Raw genomic sequence first — 27,469 nt, 5'->3', positions numbered from 1 at the left:
ATTCAGTCATAAGCACAGCATTTTGATTAAATTATTTTACTGGCTTCGTTTAATACAGATTAAAAAACACATGCTCTCCTTCAAAGTGCATAAGACAAAGCGGTGCACATCTCTCACTGACGACACATCCGCTACAGAAGGTATTCTCATATTCAAAGTATGCCATAATTTCCAGTGACATTCTAAAGTCTCAGGAAAACTCTATGCTCCCTGATTTACAGTCAGCCTCAGAATTCAGTGAGTCACGCATCTTTGGTGGCTGCACACAAATTTCCAGGTTACACATGGTGGGTATGTCAGAAGTCTGGATGGAAGAATGGCATAGTTGAAAGGTATGCAAGCCCAGTACATAAAAAACAACTACTTATACTCGAATGGGAGGTTAAGACCAACTCACACCAGCCTATTCGTGTGTAAGTAAGAAATTGTTACAGTATATTCAGTGTTTTAAGTTGAAAACAAATAGGACTAAGTGTGCTAGTTTGACTGTAGCGCATCAAACATATATGTATATAAAATTGTATACAATACTAATGATACTTTTCCATATTGGACTCCAGTGCTGCAGAAAAATATGTGGTCCTTCAGAATTTGTGACCCTATAGTGACACCATCAAGGGCCAATATTCTCTGCTAAAAATAAATAAATAAATCACTAAAAATAGATCAAGTCATACAGTACATGTAATTTTCAACACTGTAACAGTTACAAAACAAGCAATATGCACATATAAGAGCAATTCACATCTGAAAAATCTGGACATATTGTAATGCCCTCAAGTCACTTTTACACTTAAGTTGCTTTGTTGCAATAAGCCGTAACAGAATACACATTCAATCAACTGCTGCTATCGGCATTAATATATATATATATATATATATATATATAAAGTTCCTTCCTTTACTCATGCATCTTTACTGACGTCACAAACACTAATCACAAAGCCCGCCCACACTCAACATTGCGACGAATGAGAAGGCGTGTGTACAAACTTTTGAAGGACACTGCATTTTTAATTGTATTCTAGTTCATTTAATTTGTTATTTGTTTTTACTCTAAGCTTGTGCTGGAGAAATGCAGCCGCATCTCATGAATGGGCAGACAAAAACAAAAGTCCTCTTACTCCAACTAGCCAATGAAAAGACACCACTGCACGTCAGTCCAATCATAATCCAACGCAGTGACAATGATGTTCCACTACAAACCAATCCCATGAGGCTGGTTTGAAACGTCACGAGACGTCACGTTGTCAGCTGTTCTTGTTTTGCTTCTTTTCCTCCCTTCTTTTTCTAGAAGGTCTGAAAACCGTCCTCCCAATATATCCGGACTGAAGCAGAATTTCAGCATTTTTCAAACGGAGAAACCCTCCGACTCTGCCACGAGGATTTACACGTAGACCACCTGGTCCACTTTTCTGCCACATTGGAGTCGTCTTCCGCCGACATCGAGCGAAGAGGTGCTGCCGATCCCAGGCCTCCAATCCACGGCGGAGGGAGGGAAGGAGGTCGCTGGGATTCGGGATGGAGTCAGCGGTGGGTGTCAGTGGGCCCGGTGGACCGGACGGACCGGGAGTCCGGTTTGGATGCGCCTCGTTCAACCAAGACGCCACGTAAGGAATCAGACGGGAGTGGATGACTTTGTTCGGTTCTTCCCGTCTTAAATTTGTCCCCCATGTAGTCCAATGCTTACACAGTCGCTTTACGAAGTGTATTCAGAAATGCCAACATTCCACCTAATTAGGGGACTCGTGTTTTTTGTTTTGTTTTTTTCTGCCTAAGGCAAACCCGCAGTGTCAGTGCATTCCTGTGTTTACATCATACGTACTGCACAGCGGGCGGATCTTTATAAAACAGCTTCACGATGCTGGTCATGTAGGCCTATGAGAAAGTAACCGATGTATTGTATTAGCCTACTGTTTGTCATTATGTTATGCATGTATATTAAGCCAAGCCTATATTAGTCATCACAAAGGATACTTACTGTGCCACTTTCAAGTATGCTTACTTTAAAGCTAAAAGCTACTAACTTGTAGCCTGTAATAATTTGTAGCTGAAATAGAATCACACACATACTGCATGTCTTTTTTTCTTGCTCGCTGGTGGCAGTCTACCCCGCTACTGGGTGTAACTTGTGTATCTATAACTGGTAATGGAGGGAAACAACTTAAGAAATTTTAATTGTGTAAACAGTTGCCCTCATTGCATATTGTACAGGAGGACACACAATTGGTTTGTTCCCTCTTAAGTTCTGAGTATATTTTCTCACAACTACCCTTGGTAAAAGCCTTTTTTTAAATGTGTAATTATTATTTAAAACCCTAAAGATGTAACATGCAGCAAAAATGATGAATGTGTCATTTCAAATCACCTCTCGTACCGTCTTGGCCAATGTGTTTGTGAGGCTCCTAAACAAAACACAGGTAGCATGGCAGAGGCAGGGCTACAGTAAGTTTAGCTACATTTTCAAACAGTGAATTCAATTGGAGTTCTTACAATAAGGTTAATGGCTGGTGGAATGCTGACATTTGAGTCAAATATACTTTGGGAGAGCTGGTTGCTCCTCTTAACTCACTGCACTAGTTTTGCACAATACACTTGGTAGACACATAGGGCACATAACACATACTTGGGGGGGGGGGGGTGGAGACACCGTTTTCGCCCTAGAACTCCCCTCCAATTTTAATATACCCCACATTTAGGAGGGGCGGGTGTGTCGGTGTAGGGAGCCATCAGTTGGGGCAGTCCGCAGTATTAAGCATTGCTGCAGTCCCCCATCTGTATCCCCGCCGCCCCCCCCCCCCCTATTTTTTTAATGCACCACATACACTCACCGACACGTCTGGGAAGCAGGTGGATCGGAACGGGGGGATATAATTTCCCTCTGCTCCATCTCACCTGCTCCCAATTTTAATGCACCACACACACTTGTATATACAATGGGTGGGGTCACATCCACGGTGTAGGGGTAGAGTTCGCCAGTCGGCGAGCTGGCGAACTCATTAACAGGGTTAGCTTTCACTAGGTACGCGTGACGACCGAGACCTTTCCACGCCGGTTCGGGGGTGCCGCCCCTCTCCCGGGGGCTCCCATCTCCCCTTCCGCCCCCAGTGCTCCGTCCCACCACGCGGCTGGAGGTGGGGTGGGCGCGGGTGCCCTCGCCACTCTGCTGTCCGGCACCGATGCCTGGGTACGGGGGGTTCCCGGGGTACGGGTGGCTGGGTGGGGGGGTGGTCTCAGGGGGGTGTCTGGGGGTTTGAGGGCCTGGGGGCGGCGGGGCCTGGGTTGTGGTGGGTGGCGGGTATGGGTGGGGGCCGGCGGGGTCATGGGGGGAGCGGGGGCTGTGGGCCGGTGGGGTGCCTGGTGGGCCTGCCATGCCCCGTTCTGTTGTGTTGGGCTTGGGGCGCGGGCCGTGTTGGGGGGCGCTCCGGGCTCCTGGGTTTGCTCCCTGGCCGGTGGCCCCTCCGGGGCCCGGGGGTTGTGTCTTGGCGCTGTCGCGGCCTGGGGGGCCCTGGGGGGTTGTGCTTGCTCTGTCCTGGCCGGGGTCGACGGTTCCTCTCTTTGGTGGAGGTTTTCATGCATGCCAGATCCACCACATCAGCATCTACCGAAATTCAAACACAATCTGCTTCTTCCTCTGGTCATTGAATCGGTGGAGACTGATGTCTGTGGATCTCACTCTGCTTCATCTATCCTTCTTTCCTCTCATCAGTCTTTCCTTTGATCTCTTGAGGTCTCCCCAATTTGTTGGAATTTAGATGCTACTGGGGTTGGTGAAAGATTCTGGTTTGTAACCCTGTGGGTAGTAGGTGGTGTCTGGTTGGTGCTTGATTTCACTTTTCTTTCTTTACTTTGATCATTCCTTCCTCGGGTCTCCTGACAACTTCACGACTAGCGGGATTCTGAAGTATTCGGTTTAGGTGAACGGTATGGGATTTTTAATAGGTTTTAGGTGAATTAATGAGCACACACGCACATATGCACATATGCACTCACACACTTGCACACGCATATTGTCACGCACATACAAAGAAAATAATAAAAAGAGAGAGCAATGATGATGACATGTCGAATCGGTAAGAATGAACAATACTGAGCTCTCTCTCTCAAAAAAAATACTTTTTGTGATCCATATTTGCCATTAAATGAGCTCCCTGCCATTAAAAAGCTGTAAAGTGATATCGTCTGACCTCTTTGAAGCCAATATCATATGATGTTGGTCTTCCTTTGTAATCAGATCCAATTTTAGAGTGGTATAGTCCAGTTTTGAGACATTTTTAAAGTTGGATATACTGTAGCATGTTCCATGTTTGGCTTTGACTTGGTGCAAAATATTAGAATGCACAGACTGCAGCTGCCACTTCGTTCTCTCACAACCGAGCTAACAAGTTTGTTAAGCCTTCCATGACTGTTTCTGTCCCTATTTTGGAATTATCAGGTAATAAGGCTATTTTGACAAGACATGGGCAAAATATGCACTGCTTATAAGAGAGCCCCCCCCCCCCCCAAAAAAGCACTCCAAAGGTATTTGTTAAATTAGTTAAAGGCTAGGAATTGCCTCATAATTACGTGTGAATGGTTATAAGCAGTCAACAGCCATCTTCATATTTTACAAAGGCAGTTTTCATGAAACAAACAGCACTCTTTACATTATGCCTTCTACTTTCTGCCTACTCTTTTCTGCATTTGTTGCATCTGCTGAGTCTTGCTGTAAACAGGATGAGGCAGAGCAGGAATGTACAGATCTTGCACTGATCAGGAATGACACCACTAAGAAAATGTGTAAAAAGGAACGAATATCAAATACAGTATATTTATTTGCTCAGTCCACAGATGTTGTATGTAGTAAACATGAATATGAGCAGCCAGGGTTGGTAACATAAGGCTGGTCAACAAGGTGGTTTGGCAGAACTAATAAGAGCCTACAGTGGGTATCAAAAGTATATGTTCCAAGGTCAGGTTTCTGTAATAATAAGACTACGTAACGTAAATAATTATAGAATTTTCACCACCATTAATGTGATTTTTAACTTGTGCAATTGAGCTGAACTAAAATCTTCTGTAGAGGGGAAGTCAAGGTAAACAACTGAAATAATGTGGTTGGATAAGTGCACACCCTCTTATAACTGGGGATGTGGCTATGTTCAAAATAAACTTGCTCAGTGGGAATCAGCACATACCTGCCACCATTTAAAATGCCTCAGATTTGTATTTGTTTTTTATTTTGTAGGAGAAGCCTGAATGTGTTGTGCTAACACTGACTGACTGGTATTGTGAATTGTTGGTAATTCACGCCACCTTATCTAAGGCCTCAGTCGCTGCTGCAGAAAAACATCCCCAAAGCATGATGCTTCCACCACCAAGTCTCACCCCAAGCACGGTGTTCTTTTAGTGATGTGTTTGTGCCAAACATATCTTTGGAATTATGCCTAAAAAAATGCAACAAAATCTCCCAAATACGTTGTGCTCCAATAAAACCCAGGTTGACCTTTTTCACCAATCTGCACCCCCTGTATTCGGAGAGATACACAGACTAATGTCAAAACGTGTGAATTCCAGGACTGCCTTTTAATCATAGGGCAGTAACAGTTCTACACAGGAGTCATCATTACTCCACAATGAGCTTAATGATCAGTCATGACAATTTTTATTTCAGTCCCCACCCAACCTTGAAAACAAACAAGGTAGTCAGTAAACAGAATACTAACCTTCCTCAAAATTAGGGTTGGGGAATCCAGGTCCAGAGAGAACAAACCCTGAAACAGTTTGACTATAGACAAAGGTGCGTCTACTCAACAGGTGCTTCTATGAGTTCGTTTACCTACCAATTAAGTAGAAGCATCTGCGGCTAAAACCAATCTTTTTACTTTCTGGACCTAGATTCCCCAACCCTGCTCACAATCAAACCAAAATGACAGCATAACACATAGCACATATAGCCCATTTGGACACCGGCGTACAGTCAAGTCACACCGGAAGTTATGTCACATGGCCACCATATTTCTTGTTTGGAGGATGCAGCCTGTTCATTTGTATACAGCTCTTAGGCTGTCCAAATTCGCAACAGTTTATGTGATCCACAGAGGCGACATGAGGAGGAGCCTTCAAAGGCTTCGAAGAACTCTGCCTGCAAACTGGCCTTTGTTAGGACCCAGCCTGTGACTTTGGACACAGCCACTGAGTGAGACATTTAAAGGGGTCTACAGTTTACTAATTGCTTGTGTGTACATGTTTTGCAGGTCATTGGCACTGGGAACAAAGACTGGGTACAAGCTCTTTTCTCTGACCACAGTGGATAAACTGGACTGCATTCATGAGAGTGGTTGGTATAGGTCTTATTAGACCTCCTTACTGTCATGGCTTGGCATGGATGACGATCCAAATAGAGAGAAGCTCGAGAAGCAAGACAGGAGTGTACATAGGGTGTACTGAATAAATGCTAGCAAAGATATAGGTGAAAAATCTAAATACAAACACAACAAAGTCCTAAAAAAGTCTCAACTCAAAGTAACCAAGAAACAAAACACTCATCGCTACAAGTATCAATGGCAAGACAAGGGCATTAGACTTGGGACAGTGACAATGATCCGGCGAAGGCTGGAAGGAAGCATGGAACTAGATACAAACAAACACCGGGACAAAACGCGGCATCTGACTGGTTACTGGGGGAGGGGGGGTTCCTCAAAAAGTGGAATTCCTACACTTCTATTCATGTAATGTATGCAGGTGATGATCTAAATGAAATTCCAATACACCAAACTTGTCTTTGAGTATTTAATACAACAAATAGGAAGTTAAAACACTATGGTTGAATACAAACATTAATGCAGGGTTATGCCTCCGTTAGGGTATGTACTTTCATTGTTTTTTTTTGCGGAAGATGTTGCTGATCAAAATGAGTTAAATGAGGAAGAGGAAGGCTCCGTCACAGAGCCCTGGGGCACACCTCTGGTGACTGGGGATTGCTGGATGGATTGAATGAACTGAATGTAGTAGAAGTAGGGGGGCTTTCACTTTGAATATGTAATGAAAGAAAAGTAATGAGTCCTGATGTCATCTGCACAAATAAACAGGATTGTGTAGCTCACTAAGCATTTCATTCTTATCCTAAGAGAACGAGAGGTATTATTCTGGATCTTATCTGCTTGTGTAGTTGTAGTAAGCAGTTCTGTGTAAAGTTGAGCATTGTCCTTATTATTGCCGTATGTCTGCTCCCTTCTGTCCTACCAGATGCTTCCAATGTCTACATTGTGGAGCGTCTCTTCTCTAGCAGTCTGGTTGTTGTTGTAAGCACCACCACGCCGCAGCGCATGAATATCTACCACTTCAAGAAGGGCACGGAGATTTGCAACTACAGCTACCCCAACAACATCCTGGCTGTCAAGCTCAATAGACATGTAAGATGGTGGTGATCTCAAAACTTTGTTTGAAGCCATATGAACTGGGTTTGTCTTGCTGTGAGCTAGTTAAATCACATCCTGACGCCGTAATCTAGCATTTTTGTTTCCTTTCCATTCCACTCTTAGATTACATTGAATACTGGCAATTCAATTCCACAGACAGACAGCGGCATGTATTGTTCCACTCTACATAAGCAAGTGTGTGTCTTTAAGCATGTCGGTGACGCTTTGAGATATTTGCTTTGTCCTGTTTTAAATTTGAAAAGTTCTCCACTTCTTTTATCGTATTGTATGGATAGATGGATACTTTGTCGTCTTGAATTTATTTATTTTTACTGAATAACTACTTAGTGTTACCATTACAGTATTTGGATAATGGGATGGGTGGATTGATAAACATGTATGGTTCAATTATTTATAATTAAGCTATTCTAGTCTAGAGTCATGTCCAGGTGTCACCTTTACGTATTTAAAAGAATGTGTTTGAGTGCCTGTCTAGCATCTAGAAGGTAGCTGCCTTGATTCCCAGTTCCCTCTTGATTCTGGGGGAGGAGACCTACTAAAATTTCATTTAACAATGCTATCAGTGTGAATGAGCTAAACATGCTGCTTTACTCACCATCATCATTAATAGAGCCTACCAATACTAGTGTCAAAATACAAATTGTGTTTCTATAGCATAACCACAGAGTGACAGCTATGGCTGTTTGAAAGCGCTGTAAATTAAGATGACTTTTATCAGAGTATTGCTTTGTTTTTCTCATGCAGAGGCTTGTTGTGTGCCTTGAGGAATCCATTTATATCCACAACATCAAAGACATGAAGCTGCTTAAGACTCTGCTCAACATTCCGTCCAACCCTTCAGGTAAGTCTTACCAAATATTGTGAAAAGTTATCTTTTCAGGTATCTTAGGTTACCTCTGATCCCATTTTCCAAATTGTTATTTTAGTTTGGCGTTTAAACAACATCGGACAGTGAAGACTGCCATAAGTCAAATAGAGTAAACCACATAGTGAATTTGGATTTCAGTTTTGCCCTCGCCTCACCATCCCCCCAACACACACACGCGTTTTTTCGGATATCTATCAACTGTTGACCATTGAATGGCGGAACACTTATTAGTTTGACACTGTTAATTTGAAAGAATGACAACAGGAAGTAGTTGTTGCTGAATTTTACTAAATGTCATTCCACTTCTATCCTTCTTCTTAGGCCCACAAAAAGTGACAGATGTAGGTTCTTTTTATAATGTACATCTTTCTTTGGCCACGATTATTGATGTTTATTGTGAGATTGTGTTATCATTGTTCTTTCTCTCCCTCAATATGTTTATCGTGTTTAAATGCGTTGTTATTTTTTACAGGTTGAAGTTTACAGTAAAAAAACTTAATTGTCGTAAATACTATTAAAGCATGCCTAGGGAAGATTTAAATGAGATAGTTCTGTACTGCGGATTTCACTAATCGCAGGGGTTACGTTCCAATGGAGGGGGGATTATTGTATACACTGAGTTGAGTATTACAAATACAATTTCAAGACCAGGTCAAGTAATTAGTATGTGTGCACAGAATAGTTACCTGGCACCTGTGTTAATGGTAATTAATCATTTTGACAACATTATTATGTGTCAGTGAAATTCAAAAAAACAAAAATATATATTTGGGGGGGGGGGGGGTTACAGTTATTTACGTATACCAGAAACATGTTCAACCCTGAACAGTGTTTTTATTTTTTAATCAGAGGACATACAAAACATGGTGCGGTTGTTGCTTGCTACTTTGGATAATACTTGTAAGTTCTCAATTTGTGATGACCACTGAAGACTCATTACTCCTGAAACTAAAAATAATGCATATGCAAATTTGTATTATTGTATGAACAATTGTTGTTTTGACAATGTTGTGTGAAATGCAAAGTTACAAGATACTACTAGATTGGTCTTATGTACCCTTATTTATTCCCATTTGCACTAAAATCCCTTCTTTTCAGGCCTCTGCGCTTTATCTACCAATCACTCCAACTCCTACCTGGCATACCCTGGCAGCACGACAGTGGGAGAGATAATAGTTTATGATGCTGAAAATATGGTAAGAAAAAAGTCTGAATGGGGAAAGCAAATATACTACCTCCTGAAAGCACCTGAACAGGATGTGTGTGTGTGTGTGTGGGGGGGGGGGGGGGCAACATACTGTACCTATTGCTATAACGCCAGTGTTGGAATTTGTTCTGATTATTGGTTATGATGGTCTTGAGCAGATGATAAGAGTTCACTGAGAAAAGTTTTTCATTTAGCCAAGTAGATGACATTGACAAGGTGTCATGGCTAAGTTGTCATCCTTTCACTATAGTTGCCATTTTATATACATTGGCCCACAATACCATATCAGTGAATTTGATCCATTGGCCCCACAATGCCATATCAATCAGTCAATTACGCACTCTGTATTGTCATTTTCATTCAAAACTTAGCTCAACGTGCTCTCTGGAAAGAAATTAAAGGTAAATAAATACACATTTGTGCTACACTACACATTATACTTACAAACACGAACAAATGTATCTTTAAGTCATTTGCCATTTTTTTCCTCTTCCACAGTCAACTACTCTTTTTCTGTCATGGTTGAAAATGCTTATTGATATAAAAAAAAAAATTTAAATACACATGCCAATGTGATTTGTCATTTTTATCTGAAGTAAAATCCTTCTGGTCATTTCAGAGCACAGTTACAATGGTCCCGGCACACGACAGTCCTCTGGCAGCTCTTTGCTTCAATGCCTCAGCCACCAAACTTGCCAGCGCCTCCGAGCGGGTAATCCAGACCAAAAGATGCATCATCTTTACAAGTCAAATCTGGCATGTGATGGTTTAATATTGATTTGTCTTAATTAGTCTCTTTTTTTTAAAGAGGGGATTTTAGAGGTCTATATGCAAATGAGTGCAAACATACTACTAACCACAAAAAAGTAAATTCATGAAGACTTTTTTAAATTTAAAATGTCATACACTGTACACACGCACACACACATTTATATATATATATATATATATATATATATATATATATTAGGGGTGTGAATTGCCTAGTACCTGGCAATTCGATTCGTATCACGATTCGATTCAATACCGATTAATCCCGATACGAATCTATAAATTGATTATTGCAATTTTTTATTTTTTTAACTCAAATTTAGAAAATACAAATCAGTAAACTTGTACATGTACACTGTAAGATTTGTAAGAAAATTTATTTATTTATCTGAAAATTCAGGCTTATATGCCACTGCATTTAACTAACAGGTTGCAGTCTGTTTCATGTTTGAACAGCACTGAAATAAAATATTAAGGCTTAATGTTCCATTAGTATAACATTCTTCCACGCTTAATGTATGAATCCTAACCCTAAGTAAGACGTTTTGTTGAATATTCCCATAAAAAAATGTATGTTTAAAAATCGATTCCGCCGCATATCGACTCAATTCGAGGATTGCGCGCTGTAATATCGCGATATATTGCCGAATCGATTTTTTCTAACACCCCTAATATATTATATATATATATATATATATATATATATATATATATATATATATATATATATATATATATATATATATATATATATATATATATATATACATCCATCCATCCATCCATTTTCTTAACCGCTTGTCCTCACAAGTCGGGGGGGGGGGAGCCTATCCCACCTTGCTTAGGGGCAGCAGGCGAGGTACACCCTGAACTGGTTGCCAGCCAATCGCAGGGCATGTGTATATATATATATATAATGAGCTGATACAAAAACAAAACACAATATTGTGTTTTTGTACATAACATAGCAATGCATATAAACAACCTACAATCACTTAATACTGAGGCAATTACTTGCTAATGCACGCATACATCGAGTTCCTCCACATATTGACTCGATTCACAAGCATATTACGTTCCCTATTCATCTAACGATTAGCATGGATTTTAAACATAGAAGGGGCAAAGCATACCTTGTGAAAATGAAACTGCACTAGAACTGCACAAATGGAAATCAACCTGACTTTTTGAACAGATGTGCTGCCTTTAATATCGTGACATGACGTCGAGGATATTGTGGCAGTTTTAATATTGCGATATTTCTACTCATTAACTAATAATGATGGGAAAATTAAGGTTCATGAATCACTTGCGACCTTTTTTTACTACTCTAGATTTTAAAAAAAGGTTAGTGCAATGGAAATGAATCACATTTCCACTGCATCTTTAAACCAAGAGCACCATTAGAGCAGTAAAAAAAAAAAAGTGGTTCATGAATCTTCATTTTCCCATCACTACTAACTATTCTCATACACACGTATCCATTTATGGATGAAGGAAACTCCATGTTAACAGCGTATCCATTGATGGATGAAGGAACCTCCGTGTTAACAGTGTGATCGGCGATCCCGCTTGCCACCACACATAACTCCATCACAAACATTGAGCTCTCTTAAATGGAGGTCCTCTTAGGCACTTATTTTGGATGTTTTGGATGTTTTCCTCTTCCAGCACACCCCAAATTGATATTATCAACTCTGCAGAAGCCTGATAACGATCCTGATCGTGTGAATCAGGTGTGTTGGAGGACGGAAACATCCAAAACATGCTATTGCCCTCCAGGCCCAGAGTTGGTGACCCCTGGCACATACATAAATGCATACAGTACTGCTGTTGTAACATAAACCCTGACAGCATTCACTGTGTAGCTTTCCTCAGCATCTGGTAAACATCTGTATTGTTCTTGCTAAGGATGCTAAAGATCACCCTGACTGTCCCTTAGGGCACTGTAATCCGAGTGTTTTCCATTCCTGAGGGCTTCCGTCTATTTGAGTTCCGCCGTGGCATGAAGAGGTCAGATATCTATCAAATTATTATTATCTACATACTGCACAATTTATAAAATCACTGCATGACCTGCACGAATGTTTGTGTTTTTTAATGCCATCACTCTGATTAAGACTCAAATTACCGTTACCATGTGTATGTGTTATGTCTTGTCTGCAGGTACGTCAACATAAGCTCTTTGTCCTTCAGCCCAGACGCCCAGTTCCTCTGTGCTTCCAGCAACACCGAAACAGTACATATCTTTAAACTGGAGCAAGTGGGACCAAGGTACACACACACACACACACACACACGCACTGAAATTAAAATGACAGGCAAACTAATTAAAATTAATCTAACCTCATCAAATCTGATACCCTCATCAAATGTTGCGAACTATCATGACATAACATTTGACGTAAACTGCTCGTGACATAACAGTGATGGGTGTGGTGAGGTACATGGATGTTGAGGCATTAGTATTACAGATTAAAACATTTATAAGATAAAGAGAGTGGCACATTTGCCTTAAAATGAGCAGCCAGACATTTAAAAAAAAAGTGCATTCTTTGCACAGTATTTGGCAGCCATAAAGAAAAGTTACTTCCAGGGGTTTCGAGGGATTATTGGCCATTGCAATTTCTTACTAATCCTAAAAGGCTACTCATTAAATTAGATTTTTCATTTTATCTTACCTTAACTCATTTGCTCCCCAAAACGTATAAATACGTTCTATTTTAAATGTTTTAAGTGTCCCAAAGACGTATTTATACGTGTTTTATGTGTTTTGTTTTGTTTTATGCTAGAGCATACAGAAGTTGTGGAATTTTCAGCAGTTTGGTGAGATGAATGAAACAAAAACAACTTGGGTTTCTTTATATTTGAAGCTTCAAATGTACACAAGTCTTACAGAGCAGTCTACATAGTTGTGGTCTGTAAGAGAGTGCACAGTGAGAATCACGGGAATAGTCTTTATGCTGCCGAGTTAGGAATTCGGGAGGAAAAAGGGAGGCAGGAAAGCAAGCAGTCTGTTTTGAGCAAGCTTATCAGTTCAAGGTTACTTTGGTATTGCTTTCTGTCCCAGGTACAAAAAGCCCTTTGTTAATGAAAATACAGGTGTCCACAATACAGTAGGCTATAAACTTATGTTAATATGTGCTGAATAATTATTTTCCATAACATTAGTTATTACAAAAACGGCCAGCAGGTGGCAGCAGAGCAAAAGAGATCAACCAGGGCTGTGTTGAATAAAGCTCATTTACCCACAGCTCTATACAGATTTGTGAATAATGATGAAATTTAGCTATATTCTAATGCTAATTTCTGTGAAATGGAAACAGATACAAGATAGACTTTTTTTCCTGATGAAAGAAGAGACTCTAATCTTTCTTTGAAAATGGCTCAGAGTGAATGAGTTAATCTGTTTCTTCTAAATTCCAGTAAATAAAGTATTTCTTGATCAGTCCTATATTCCGAATGAATGCTAATTAAAAAACAAAATCAATATGAAGCAGACCAGAGAACTAATATGGATTTTATGTAACCATTGCTTTTACTTTATGCATGTATGCATCCCTGCAACACACAGTAAATACATTGAATACTGAAAGAGAATAAAGCTTGATATGATAATGTACTTACATGTTCAATGCATTGATTTCTACAATGATTCAGAGGGATTATTCCACACAGTTGACAAATGTATGAATTAGGGCTTAATTTAAATTCATTAAAGTGGTTTAAAAAAATAAACTCAGTTAACTCCATGTGCAGCCAAACTTGGAGTAGTCACTGGTGGGAAGATGAATAAACATGGACGATAGGTAGTTTTACTTTCTGATTTACTTGCTTAATGCTTGTTGGAGAAGTAATTTGTAGACTTTGCAGAGCCAAATTGAAATAGCATATTAGTTGTACGTAATGTAGGGGAGTTATACTAATGGTTCACTGATTCAGGTGAACGAGCTATCTTCACACCGGTGTGTTGGCCAAACACCACTCAGAGCAAGGTTCCAAATGATACACTAAACAAGAGTTAGCCTTTCTTTGCTTTACTCCAAGTTTCTTCATTCAATTAACTTCCATATCCATACAACATTGATATAGGATCTCTTCCATCTTCATACAATATTTGTTCAGTATTTGTGGGCTATTGGTGTAAGGTGTGACTGTAGGTGTGTGTGGTTTGTGTGTCTGCATGTGGTTTTCTAAAGAAAGACAGAAAATAGACCAATGAGCAAATGTATGCAACTTAGGTTAAGGCACTCACATTAAACAAGGCAAATTAGAGACACCCAGAATTCACATTATGGCCAGTTCTAAACAGAGGCAAACTCCCTCAAACCAACTTTTTTGTTCCCTTGGTACAGTGGAGATGAGACGGCCACTTGGTCAGCCTATGTGGGGAAGATGTTCACAGCAGCCAGCAGCTACCTACCTGCTCAGGTATCTGGTATGATGAGCCAGGACCGCGCCTTTGCCACAGTTCATCTCGTCACGTCGGGCCAGAAGAACGTGTGTGCACTGGCCATGTAAGCTTCTTTTGTTGTTGTTGAAACTTAAGACATTTATACCTGCCTTTCGTAGTTCACATAACTTCATATTATTTGTCTGCAACTTTAAGGTGATGATAATGGAGTCTTTAACCAAATGCTGCTAATTTGGTCTCCTCATGGGTGCGCTTATGTCACAAGGGATGCGCTGCTTACGCATATCTGCACGCATTGTGCATATTCCATCTCCTGCGCATTCCCCTCGTGCAAAATGCGGCTCCCAATAGAGGATGAGGCCCTTTGCACAATGTGTGTTCTGCATTTGGAGAGGGGTGGTGCTGTTCAAGCAAAGCCATGTTAGAAACATTTTAGTAGCATACAGTTTATGCAACATGCTATTATGTCCATCCTAATGTGTGTGCTGCAAAGATGTATTATGTGGCAAGCTAATCGATTTCAAGCAATAATCACAAATGTGCGATGAAAAAATCGAGCTGTTAAATAGTCGTTGAATTGGTTGAACACCAAGTTGGCAAGATTTGTTTGAAATGACAATCCGATTTTTCAGGATCCAGAAGCATCCACGTTTGCTGGTGGCAACAGCTGATGGCCAGCTTTTCATCTACAATGTCAACCCACAGGATGGAGGAGAGTGCATGTTGGCACACAATCACAGGTCAGGCCACGGTGCTGGGTCCAGGGTTTGTATTTTTTTTCCCAAAATAGTTTTAGTATTAGTGTTAATTTTTTCTTCTTTTTTGGGGATTCTTTTAATGCACTTTCATTAATGTTTTTTTTTCTCTCAATTTTAATTTTACTTATTTTATGTATTTATTATTTATTTAACTACAGTAACCATAGCTGGGTCATATGATAATATCCATCCATCCATTTTCTGTATTGCTCATCCTCAATAGGGTCTGAGTATTCACTTTCACTCATCCATGATGATTATAATTATAGTAACTAATGGATTGGATGTAAATTTAAAATGTACAGTGGCCCAAATTACATTCACTTTGCAACAGTACGATCAAATATTTGTTGGAAGTTTGGCGTTCGGTCTGTCATATACAACATCAGAATACTGTTATTATTTTTTTTACATTTTGTTATCTAATTAGCTAGCTATTTTTTCTGTCGTTTCCTTCTACTTATTGTGACACTTATTCTGAAAGGATGGCAGTGGTATTGTATGTTATTGTGAAATGAGGCAGACTGACAGGCTAAGCAGAAAAGGCGCCATTTAGAGAGTATCGCCTATTTAACCACGTTTAGCGTTTCTGTTGCTACGTTGTTGTTGCATTACTGTAGCATGGTTAGCTCAGCTGGCTTACCAAGCAACTTTTTGTTAAGAAAGGACTTTGATTTCAAACTTCTCATGAAAGCCACTCGCTAGTTAATGTACATGGCCGCCAGTTGGTTGGCTGCCACATGCTTATTACATCACTCTACATGGTACACGCATATTACATTCTAAAGAGTGTAATACGTGTGCAGTGTTTTAACATTTGCATTACATTTGTAGTTAATCACATTTAATACTTAACAGTTGATGACAGATTAAGAACATTATCAACACGATGTTTATTACCCCACTCTACTTTTATTCTACAATGAGTCAAGTTTAAATTTTAGCTTAAACAATGCCAGAACAGCAAATAAAAACATGAAATTAATCTCAGTAGAAAATGTTGTTGTGAAAGAAGACCAAATTGAATTTTGACCAGTGTCGGAGAATGAATTGTGGTCACACTCTATATTTAAGAACATTCATTGCGACACCCTTAACTCATGTAAACAGGGAAAAAAACAGCAAGAAAGAGACCGATGGAAATACTCTTGTTCTACATCAAGAAAATGATAAGCTGTGCAAAAATAAATGTGCTCTTCTTTTAGGCTTTTTGGTGTTGATGATGATCTGATGCCAGCACAGGCGTGTCCCTCATATGCTGCAACTGTTGCCTTACCAGCTTCTAGTCCCATCACAGCGACTCTTACTGGTTAGTAGACATACAATGTCGATCAATTAGTTTGTCTATGAAACAAAGGGTTCACTTTTTCTGTCCAATGACATTATTTCTCTCTCGTATGGAATCCATTACAATTACAGTATATGCCGATTGCCAGTTAATGTAAATGGGGTATATGCCACGGAGGAGGCGGGACTTCCGACTTCCTGGTTTTCACACATCAACTTTGTTTTCATTTCCTGTTTGCAACGTGTGGGCCGCGTCCCAGTGCTTGCCCTTCCACCTTTGTGCCCATCCGGTGCGAGTGTGTAGTGTTGTCTGTCTTGTCCGAAACATTATAGAGAGTTGAGACACCCTGGCAGTTGGGGGGCGCAGGGGTGGGGGTGTGAGTGTTGGCCGGAAACGACGCTGATGTGTGAAACCCGGAAGTCCGTGGCATCTACCCCATTAGGTGGTGACAGCCAATAGCTACTTTCCTTACTGGGGAGTTGGCAACACTTCTCTAATCTACTGTTTGAATGTGATATTTTACAATTGGCCACCAGATGTCGCTGTGGGGAGATGTTTCAAACGTCCCAAAAGATCTATTCTTTTTCTGAATCAATTTTTGCAAATTATTCGATCGTTTCAATGTTCCATTTCTGTCATGGCAGGGTTGCACTCACAAAAAAATATTTTAATCTAAAAAATTTAATAACTTAAAGGAAACCGGAACATGGAATAAAAAGTCCAAAAAACTAAATCAAAGTTACAAACACATGGTACAAGACTGACCTGGGAACGTGACAATTGATAGCAAACACAAGCAGACGCAAATGATCCAACAAAGACTGAACAGAAACAGGGAACTAAATACAAGCAAACTTACGAGACAATAATCACCTGGACAAGACACAAATGGCTGAGGGAGCTTATTGGTAGACACAAAGGACAGGGGGGAGAACAGGTGGACACTAAACCATAACGAGACAGACATGAACCACAAGAAGACAATACACAACAGGAAACAAAAGCAAATAGAAATCTAAAACATCATGACAGTGGTAATACAGTATTTCTCTCATTGGAACTTATTCCAAGTACCTTGGTCTGCCAATTCTGCTTCTGGAATAAGGTCCATCCATCGTCTTTCTTCGTCTTTTTCATGTTGTTTTGATACATGCAAAGCCATTTTTGTTCTCTAAATTATCAAAAAGTGTCCGTCTTCTTCGCTGATTCTTCTTCTACGCTTTCCGATAACTCCCTGTGGCTGCGCTACAGCGCCACTCCAGACTTGGCATATACATTACAGCCATTAAACGTCCTCAGCGTCTTCTTTTGGACACACGCAAATCTTGAAATGCTTCTGTGTGTAAAGATTGGTTTGAGGAACGAAGCCGGCTTTGCTTCCGTCTGGACGGGGCCTTAGGGTGCACTCACACTAAGGCCATTTCTTCCATACCGTACTAAAGCCTGATTGCCCCCATGCCTTGTAAAAATTAAACTGCACTAAAAAACTAGCCACCAGAGGGTGCTAGAACTGCACAAATCGAAATCAACACAACTTTTTCAACAGATGTGCTGCTTTTAATATCGTGACATGACGACGACGATAAATTGTGGCAGTTTTAATGTTGCAATATCACAATATTGCTGTTATCGTGACATCCCTACATTACTCTAACCAAACCGTGCCCGGGCCCAGTTGCCTCCGAAATATACGTCATCACATTGATTCACGCAAGAAGAAGACGTCATCATGAGGGACTGCACTTCATCATCAGGCCCTCTTAGCTTTTTTTTTTGTGCTTTTTCCTGAGAGAGCTCAGTATTGTTCTTTCGGTAATTTTACCGATTCGACATGTCATCTTCATTGCTTTTTCTTTTTTCTTTTTTTTCATGTGCGTGAGTATGTGCATGTGCTAGTGTGTGTGTGCATGTGTGCGTGCGTGTGAGTGTGTACTCATTAATTCATCTAAAACCTATTAAAAATCCCATACCGTTTACCTAAACCGAATACTTTAAAATCCAGCTATCTCTTTGCACCCGCATTTTACGTCGCACGTACGTACTCGCCGCGGCTGTGCGAATGTGCGGCCAACCGTACCGTTCTCTGTCCCACCTTTCCTAATCGTGCTAAACTGGGGATGAACCATACTCAGGCGCGGATCGATTGCGCTCATACTACCGGACTTTAGCAGCAACCGTGCTTGGGCAAGGTACAATGGCCGTAGTGTGAGTGCGCCCTTTGACTTACCTCTCCCCAGCCACTTGGTCCAGCTCCTTCGGGGGGATCCCAAGACGTAGACACGTTCCCTGTGTCCAAATTCATAATGCTGAATTTGTCGGCTGCATGACGTCACTCCCGGCATGACTCGACCGCACACACGGACTTACACATGAATGGACTGTCGGTCAATGCGCTACCGAAAAGCAGCATTGGCAGTTGAAAAAGTTTACTGAATTGTTTATCTGTTTCCTTCATTTCGTGGCGGCCGTTGCTCAGGGTGTAGTGACGGTCGTTCAGTAATCGGAAGGTCGGCTGATCCCCGCTCTCCCCAAGTCATGTGTCATTGTGTCCTTGGGCATAGCACTTCACACACATTGCCTCCAGTGCTACTGACACTGGTGTATGGAAGGGGCGAATGTTTGGTGGTGGTCGGAGGGGCCGTAGGTGCACACTGGCAGCCACGCTTCCGTCAGCCTGCCCCAGGGCAGCTGTGGCTACTTAAGTAGCTTACCGCCACCACAGTGTGAATGTGTGAGTGCGTGAATAATGTATCCATTCCATTGTGAAGCGTCTTTGACTGTCTAGAAAAGCGCTATATAAATCTGATGCATTATTATTATTATTATTCATTTGTCCTCCACTCAGGCTACTCTGAAGATGGTGGGGCAAAGAACGGCGAAGTAATCCCAGAACACGAGTTTGCTGATGGGCCCGTGTGTCTGGATGATGAGAACGAGTTTCCGCCTGTGAGCATCTAGAAGTGCTAACTAAGCAAGCTCTGTAAAACCCATAACATTCTCCTTTGTCAAACTGATGAGAACGTATTTATTTAGCATGTTTTCTACAACCAGTAGTTTTGACACTCGCAAACAGAAATGAAAACAGAGATGATTTAGGAAATAGGTAAAAGCCCAATAATAATGGATTCAGGAAAAGCACACTTAAAATGTACCTGTGGTGCTCAGAAGGAGATACATTAGGTTTAACAAGAAAAACAGCCTCACTGCTTTTATTGAAGCAAGCTTATAATAGTTCCTATTTGTCGAGACACCATAACACCTAGTGCTCACAGCCACACAATCCTGCAAGGAGTGAAGCCGTGACATCACCACGTTGAAAGCCGTCTTGGCTCAATCGTCCCACCCCCCAATTCAACGTGGCTTTTTTTTTCCACAAATCTGAGTCATTCTTGCAACTCTCCAATACTGACAAAAGGTTCGTCAACCCGTCACTGACGACGCCCGTCTTCTGATAGATGCCATGTGACAGACGAGGAGCCGTATGCGCATGCATGGAAGTAATCTTCCACCTGTCTAGTCACGTTATGTCCTTTCTGTTTAAATAAATAATAATAATTAAATATCCATGTCTCTGACTTACATCCATAGGGATGTGACCTGGTGTATCACTCAATAGTAACTATGGCTGCGAGTGACTACCTGTCAACATGACATCACATTTGCCCCAACATGGCAACGAGCATTAAAATTAACCAGCGGAATTATTTTAGCAAATACAATAATGGGATCAACAGATAATTATCAAACTTTACAATATTGCTCTGTTTCCCTATTAATACAAACACAATTCCCAAAAAGTTGTGACACTACAAATTGGGAATAAAAACCGAATGCAATTATGTGGAAGTGCCAAATTTCAATATTTTGTTCAAAATAGAACATAGATGACAGGTCAAAAGTTTAAACTGAGAAAATGTATCATATTAAGGGAAAAATATGTTGATTATAAATTTCATGGTGCCAACAAATCTGAAAAAAAGTTGTGACAGGTAGCAATAAGAGGCTGGAAAAGTCAATTACAAGAAAAAGTCCAGTTACCACTAATGAGGTCCATTGAAATCTTGATTGGAGTATAAAAAGAGCTTCTCGGAGTGTCGGTGTCTCTCAGAAGTGAAGATGGGTAGAGAATCACCAATTCCTCCAGAAAGATAGTGGAGAAATATCAGAAAGGTGTTTACCAGCAAAAAGTTGCAAAAAAGGTTGAAGTAATCATCATCTACAGTGCATAACATCATCCAAAGATTCAGAAAATCAAACAATCTCTGTGTGTAAGGGTCAAGCTCGAAAAATCATACTGGATGCCCATGATCTTCGGGCCCTTAAACGGCACTGTACCGCAAACAGGAATGTTTACTGTAAGGGAAATCACAGAAAGGGCTCAGCAATACTTCTAGAAACCATTGTGAGTGAACACAAGCCACCGTGCCAGATGAAACTCTACAGTACAAAGAAGAAGCCATTTCTAAAGCAGACCAAGAAGCGCAGGCGTTTCTCTGGGCCAGGGGTTATTTAAAATGGAGTGTGGCAAAGTGGAAACCTGTTTTATGGTCAGACGAATCACGATTCAAAGTTCTTTGTGGAAAGCTGGGGCGCTATATCATACTGACTAAAGAGGACAAGGACAACCCAATTCGTTATCAGCACTCAGTTTATAAGCCTGCATCTGTGATCGTATAGGGTTGCCTGAGTGCGTGTGGCACGGGCAGCTTACACATCTGGAAAGGCATCGTCAATGCAGAAAGGTATAGTCAGATTTGAGAACAACATGTGCGCCCATCCAGGCATCATCACTTTCAGAGAAGATCTTGCATTTCTCAACACGATAATGCCAGACCACATGCAGCACCAATTACAACATCTTGGCTGCGTAGGAAAAGGATCCGGGTATTGAAATGGCCAGCCTGCAGTCCACTTGCAATCTTTCACTTATAGAGCACATTTGGCGCATCATAAAGGGGGAAGGTGCAACAAAGAAAGCCCAAGACAGTTGAACAGTTAGACAGATGCCTGTTAGACAAGAATGGGACAGCATTCCTATTTCTAAACTTGAGAAACTTGTCTCCTCGATCTCCAGACGTTTGCAGACTGTTGTAAGAAGAAGAGGGGATGCCTCACAGTGGTGAAAATGGCCTTGTCACAACTTTTTTGAGATTTGTTGACACCATGGAGTTTAAGATCAACATAATTTTCTCTTAAAATGATACATTTTCTCCATTTAAACTTTTGACCTGTTCTCTATGTTCTATTCTGAATAAAATATTAAAATTGGGCACTTCCACATAATTGTATTTATTCACAATTTGTATAGAGTCCCAACTTTTTTGGAATTGGGTTTGTACCTCGAAATGAGGTACACTTAAAGAAAGCAAAAAATAAAACGGCACAAATTCAATTGCATTTGTGCGTTGTTTGGACAAAAGCGGTATTGGCATTCTGAAACTTCAATATATTTTTAATTTGTACAAAATACACTGAAAAAGCAGGTTGTTTGTAATAGTAAATTTTTGTTTTAGTTATTTTCATTTTATTCATATTTGCATTGGGAAAAAAATTGCAAATGGTAACACTGTAACCCCATCTCGGGTCAAACTGTCACCATCATAAAGCCAATGTCAAATGTACAATTTAAGAATTGTTTAAAGTTTTAAGATTCCCAACTGTCATACAAAGTCTAAAACTCGATGAAGTTTGTTGACAGAAGGGAGTGAGCAGATTGGCTTCATGAGTCCGATTTTTTACATTCTTGTCACACAAGTGTAAAATGGAGTTATCCAGTGAGGTCCCCAGTATTATGTCATGTAAGATTATGTTTTTTATTTTTGGGAAATTATTGCGAAAACACAAACTCAAACCTAAAACTTTGTGCAACTTTAGAGGCATATTTTCCCAGAGAACAAAAATGTGATCTTTATCTATCACTAGAAACTTGCCTTTCATATACTGTTGAGACAAAACTAATCACTATGTTGATGTGTTTTGGTAGATTAATTGTTGCCGTGATGGGACCGACGTTGGCCAGGGGAGGCGCTCGTGAGGTGGTTGAGTTCACAAGGAAGCGAGATGAGCAGGAATACAAGATGTTTTTTCTTTCAGTGATGAAAAAATAGAAGACTTCAATTAATATTTATTTGAGAAACAAGGCACTAACAATTTAAAAGATTTCTTACACCGTAGTTTCATAAATGTGCCACTTTGGTAATACAGTATGTTCCAAAACGAACGGTATGAATCGATTTCTGTCAAAGTGGCCTCAAACCTTTGCCAAGCTTCCTCAAAATATCACCTGTGTGATTGATTGGAGGTTTCACTTTATTCAGTAATGATGGCAACTTGAAAGGAAATCAGGGAGTTTATGCTTAAGTATTTTGTGAATATTTGAGGTGCATGCTGGGACAGCAATATAACCATCAACCATTTTCAAAACTCTATTACTTGACAGATATTTTATTACAGTCTATTATTGTAGCAACATGTTTTGCCTAAAAAATATCGTTAGTTATATTCATAACATAACTCATTTTTATTCTGTATTTTAGTTTACTGTGTTGACATGAGTCAAGTGTTGATGTCCTCAATACAGGTCAGGAAATTTGTATGTACTGTATGTATGTGGTTTGTGACTATTATCATTTATATGACAAAGCAAAGTATCTTGCTGATTGCACAAGACCAAAACAAATAAACAAGGAAAGTGGCATAAAACTGGTAAATGAGTTTTGTTTCATTGTTCTGGTTCATGTCACTTTTTTTTTTTTTACTATATAAAAAAATATCTACAGTATAGGTATATTTACATGTTTTATGAGAACAGCTGTGGGTTTATTTAGTTAAGTAAACAAGGTCAGTCCCAGGTCCAATTCCAAAAGATTTACTGCTTATGCAAAGGTGTTAACCATTATTGTGTTGCATAAGTATGTTGAGCTGTCAGCAAAAAAATGATTCATTCCAATTTACTGTCAGAGGTTCAGCATGAGTTGGTGCCATTATTTTTTCAACAGTGGTCACATACATATACTTGACATGAAAACTAGGTCATGTTATCAAAAACTGCGCAAATATCGTTTAAACCCAGATGTGAAGTTTGATCAATTCAGCTCATTCAGTCAATCTATTAACATTGAAACTCATGTAAATAGAAGTCAACATATACTGAAACACCAAATAATTTTCATCTGTTCAGGCTTTTCCTGTTTTGTTGGTTTTCTAGCAGATGCCTGAAGGTTTAGTGCTTACACTTATTTTGAAGTGTTCTAATTTCTTACGCCTTGTCCAAAAAAAAAAAAGATACAGAAGGTGGCAGGAGTTTGGAAGAGTTGTAAATAGCAGTGTTTTCACAAGCCCGAAGTAAAAACTTGTCAGGAATGCGTCCGCAAGCTTGAGGAACTCGTACTTGTTAGCGGGGGCTTGAGGACGCTTCTGGCTCAGCAGTCACTCGAGGACCCCATACCATATGTCTCGATTACTTGTTCAGAACAAGTTGTTCTTAAAACATGGATGGCCATATTCAGACTATGAAGCCAGAAGTGCCACATCATTTCATCTATCCGCATTTATCAGCCAACCTTCTTTAACCATGCTTAAAACACCTGCATGCTATTCGGCAGTGGATTTGTAAGAGCTGCCCATTGAATTACAGATATTATCCTTAATTTGGAAGCATAGAAAAAAGGTTGTGGGGAAAAAAGTAGTACGCAAGCGTGGCGTCCCTGATCGTGTAACGGTTTACTTGTGTGACATCTGTGCAGGTATGTTGGTTCAAGTCCCGCTCAGCGATGTGTGAAAGGTGATGTATTGTATACTATATAGGTCTGCCCTGCGACGGACTGGCAACGAGTCCTGCAGGGTAAAGTCTACCTCTTGCTCGGAGTCAGCTGAAATAGACCACAACTTGATCTTCACAGGATGAGCAATACAGTGAATGATTTCAATGACATGAACACATTAGTTTTGCATTATGTGTCGGTTTACGTAAATGCATATATTAGAGTTTGGACACTACACAATACTAACTAATTACAGCAACACACAAAAACAATATGCCTAAAACACCATTAGCACTCTGCTCCTCCATCCTATATAATATTAGGTGTCTTCATGGGTGAGTAGATTTGACTTTATTATGAACTTCTCATACTCAGACTACTTAGAACAGGGGTCAGCAACCTTTTTGAAACTGAGAGCTATTTGTTGGGTACTGATTCGAGTAAAGGACATTTGGATCCACACTTCTGAAATAACACATTTGCTCAAATTACTTTTATTCATTTGATTATTGTGTATTATTCATAATAATTACTGTTAATCATATGAAGACAAACAGGGTGATAATTTCTCGCAACAGGAAACATGTCTATAAATTTGCAACACTATTTTATAAATCTTTGCTTGGAGACCATTGATGTGATGTGCAAGTAATACATGCAGGTGTTTGTAATTGGATGAGTGGATATTCTGAATATTCCCTGGTCCTTGGGGGCTACCCGGTATCCATGGCCACCATGTTGGTGATTCCTAGTTTAGAATGTTAATGTTACTTAAAACATGTGTTTTAAATTACAGACATTACAGGTTCTATGGCGGACTGAACTGATTTACATCATTACATTATTTCCTGTGGGCAAATTTCTTTTGAAATTCGAATAACTAGGAAGTCACAAACAAGTAGTGTTCAACTTTGCACTGTATCATTTAAAAAAAAATGGTAAGCATGACACAACACTAAGTCATGTCTGTATCATTATTACTTATCACATTTCATCCACATTCAAGTCCAACAGTCAAGTCCAACTTTATGATTTACATGCTCTCATTTTTACTTTTAAGTGTATAGATTACAGTAAAGGCCCAATAAGGCCTCAACAGAAAGCTTTTTCGTAATCAGCATGTGCTTGTTAATGCATTATGTAACAGAGAACATGAGACATACTGCTGGGAGGGTTTAAAAAACAAACAAACTTGCAGATAAAGAAAATATCAATATGAATGACCAAAAACATACTGTCACCCTGTTACATTACTAACATATTTGAAAAGAACAAAAACGGCCTTGCAATGCATTTAAAAGAATTGACCACGTGGAAAGTGATGACATAACAAAGCACAGGAGTTATTATAGGACAGTCGCTTGCGTGCACTTTTCACTCGTTGAACTTGGACTACGTAACAGCAGTTACTTTTGACTGCTCTGAGATAGCAATATACCTGACCTTACTTATATTTAAAGCCAAACACACCAATTGTCTCCTAGCTTGATGAGTTTTATTTGCAATTAAAATGATTTAAATGACGATGCATTGGTTGAAATAGTTTGCCATTCAAAAGTACCCCAGTTGTCGTCTAAAACAAATAAAAATAGAATGAAAATGATTTGCAAATCCTTTTCCACCTAGTTTCAACTGAATACACTACAAAGACAAAATATTTAAAGATACTCAATGGAGTAATTTGCCCCAAATTATCTTTTCAATAGCCTTTTTGTTTGACAATTTTTGACTCAAACATCTTCTAATGAACAGATTAACACCTTAGCTGCTCATAATGGGTACTTGTGCAAACCTCTGGCCAATAATTTTTCAGACTGGAATCGGGTTAGGATTTCCCACCTTCTGTCTGCGGATGTGAGGTCATGCGCCCAGTGCGTATGTGAAGGAGGGAGTGTGCAATTTCATTTATCGGCCAGATGGGGCAGTAGTGATACGAAATTCAATTTCCTGCATTGAGCAGCTTTAATGTTCAAATTGATGAACATCATTGGGAATTGATTATGCAAATATATATAATAAATATATTTGATGCCTGCAACAGGTATAAAAAAAAAAAGAAGCTAGGACAGGGACAACAAAAGACAGAGAGTTGAGGAATGCTCAAAAAACACCTGTTTGGTACATTCCACAGGTGAACAGGTTAATTGGAAACAGGTGAGCATCTTGATGGGTACAAAATGAGCATCCCTGGATGACACAGTTGTTCACAAGCAAGTTGTACAATTGCAAGGAATTTTGTATGGCTGTTCGGTACCATTTTTTTCAGCCATAATCAACTCTTGAGTAGTCACCGATACTGATACCAAATACCGTTAACACTACTACATAGAATTCCCCCAAAAATGACAAATAATTTTAAAGAAAGACCTATATATTCCAATATAGTATATTTCCTTTAAAAAATTGTTTTTAAATTAATGGCAATTTTCTATTCCTCTCATTTTTAATTTCTAATTCCTGATCGTAAAACGGTCAGAAGAGAGTGGCCGATACTGTCATGAGTTCCGATACCTCAAAATCCCCGATCTTGCCCATCCCTAGAATTTAGACCAAGCCAATTCACAAACAACAGCGTGGCTTCGTGGTAAAAGAGTGTCAATACTATGGTTGAAAAAAGTATTTGACTATTTCGAGTAGTAGCTTAATTATTATTTTTTTATGCTCAGGTATTTTATTTCTGGTCGGGTAATTTATTTGGTATGCAAAGTCGAGAAGACTGTTAAGACAGCCACAACAGCAATTGTATTTCTGTATGACATTAACACGATACACGCCAATTTTCTACCATCTAATAGGTCATTTATTTGTTGTTACTATAAATCGCTGGCATAGATGAACAAAAATACATTACTACATAATTTTTTGACCAAATAAGTGAAATTTGATCATTTCCCACGGTATTAAGTACCTTAAAAGTTCTCATGTGCCTGGCCTGGATCACTGTTTTAGAATCACTGCTGTAGTGTACAGTATTTAGTC

General features: G+C 39.8%; 1 protein-coding gene across 1 annotated transcript; it reads left to right on the top strand.

Moving 5' to 3' along the window:
* The first annotated feature begins 1,242 nt into the window (after window positions 1-1,242).
* On the top strand, window positions 1,243-23,440 carry wipi1 (WD repeat domain, phosphoinositide interacting 1). The gene is made up of 13 exons (XM_086070359.1): window positions 1,243-1,610; window positions 6,237-6,319; window positions 7,228-7,394; window positions 8,166-8,262; window positions 9,388-9,485; window positions 10,116-10,208; window positions 12,210-12,280; window positions 12,434-12,541; window positions 14,623-14,784; window positions 15,314-15,421; window positions 16,645-16,748; window positions 19,573-19,673; window positions 22,711-23,440. Exons 1-13 carry the CDS (start codon window positions 1,522-1,524, stop codon window positions 22,759-22,761), a joined length of 1,332 nt encoding a protein of 443 aa, XP_085926485.1. The 5' UTR covers window positions 1,243-1,521; the 3' UTR covers window positions 22,762-23,440.
* The last annotated feature ends 4,029 nt before the right edge of the window (window positions 23,441-27,469 follow it).

Source organism: Leptonotus elevatus, chromosome 1 (assembly GCF_054856555.1).
Source record: "Leptonotus elevatus isolate MCC_2025b chromosome 1, RoL_Lele_1.0, whole genome shotgun sequence".
In the NCBI taxonomy this organism is placed as follows: domain Eukaryota; kingdom Metazoa; phylum Chordata; class Actinopteri; order Syngnathiformes; family Syngnathidae; genus Leptonotus; species Leptonotus elevatus.
Note: the sequence above shows the minus strand (reverse complement) of the source record. Positions and strands in the feature narration are given on the sequence as shown.

What these genes read in the sequence shown, in the direction of transcription:
- wipi1 (XM_086070359.1), top strand. Translation starts at nt 1,522, where the DNA reads ATGGAGTCAGCGGTGGGTGTCAGTGGGCCCGGTGGACCGGACGGACCG. An exon ending in GGACTGCATTCATGAGAGTG is followed by an intron (nt 6,320 to 7,227) that starts GTTGGTATAGGT and finishes CTGTCCTACCAG; the next exon opens with ATGCTTCCAATGTCTACATT. An exon ending in AACGTGTGTGCACTGGCCAT is followed by an intron (nt 14,785 to 15,313) that starts GTAAGCTTCTTT and finishes CCGATTTTTCAG; the next exon opens with GATCCAGAAGCATCCACGTT.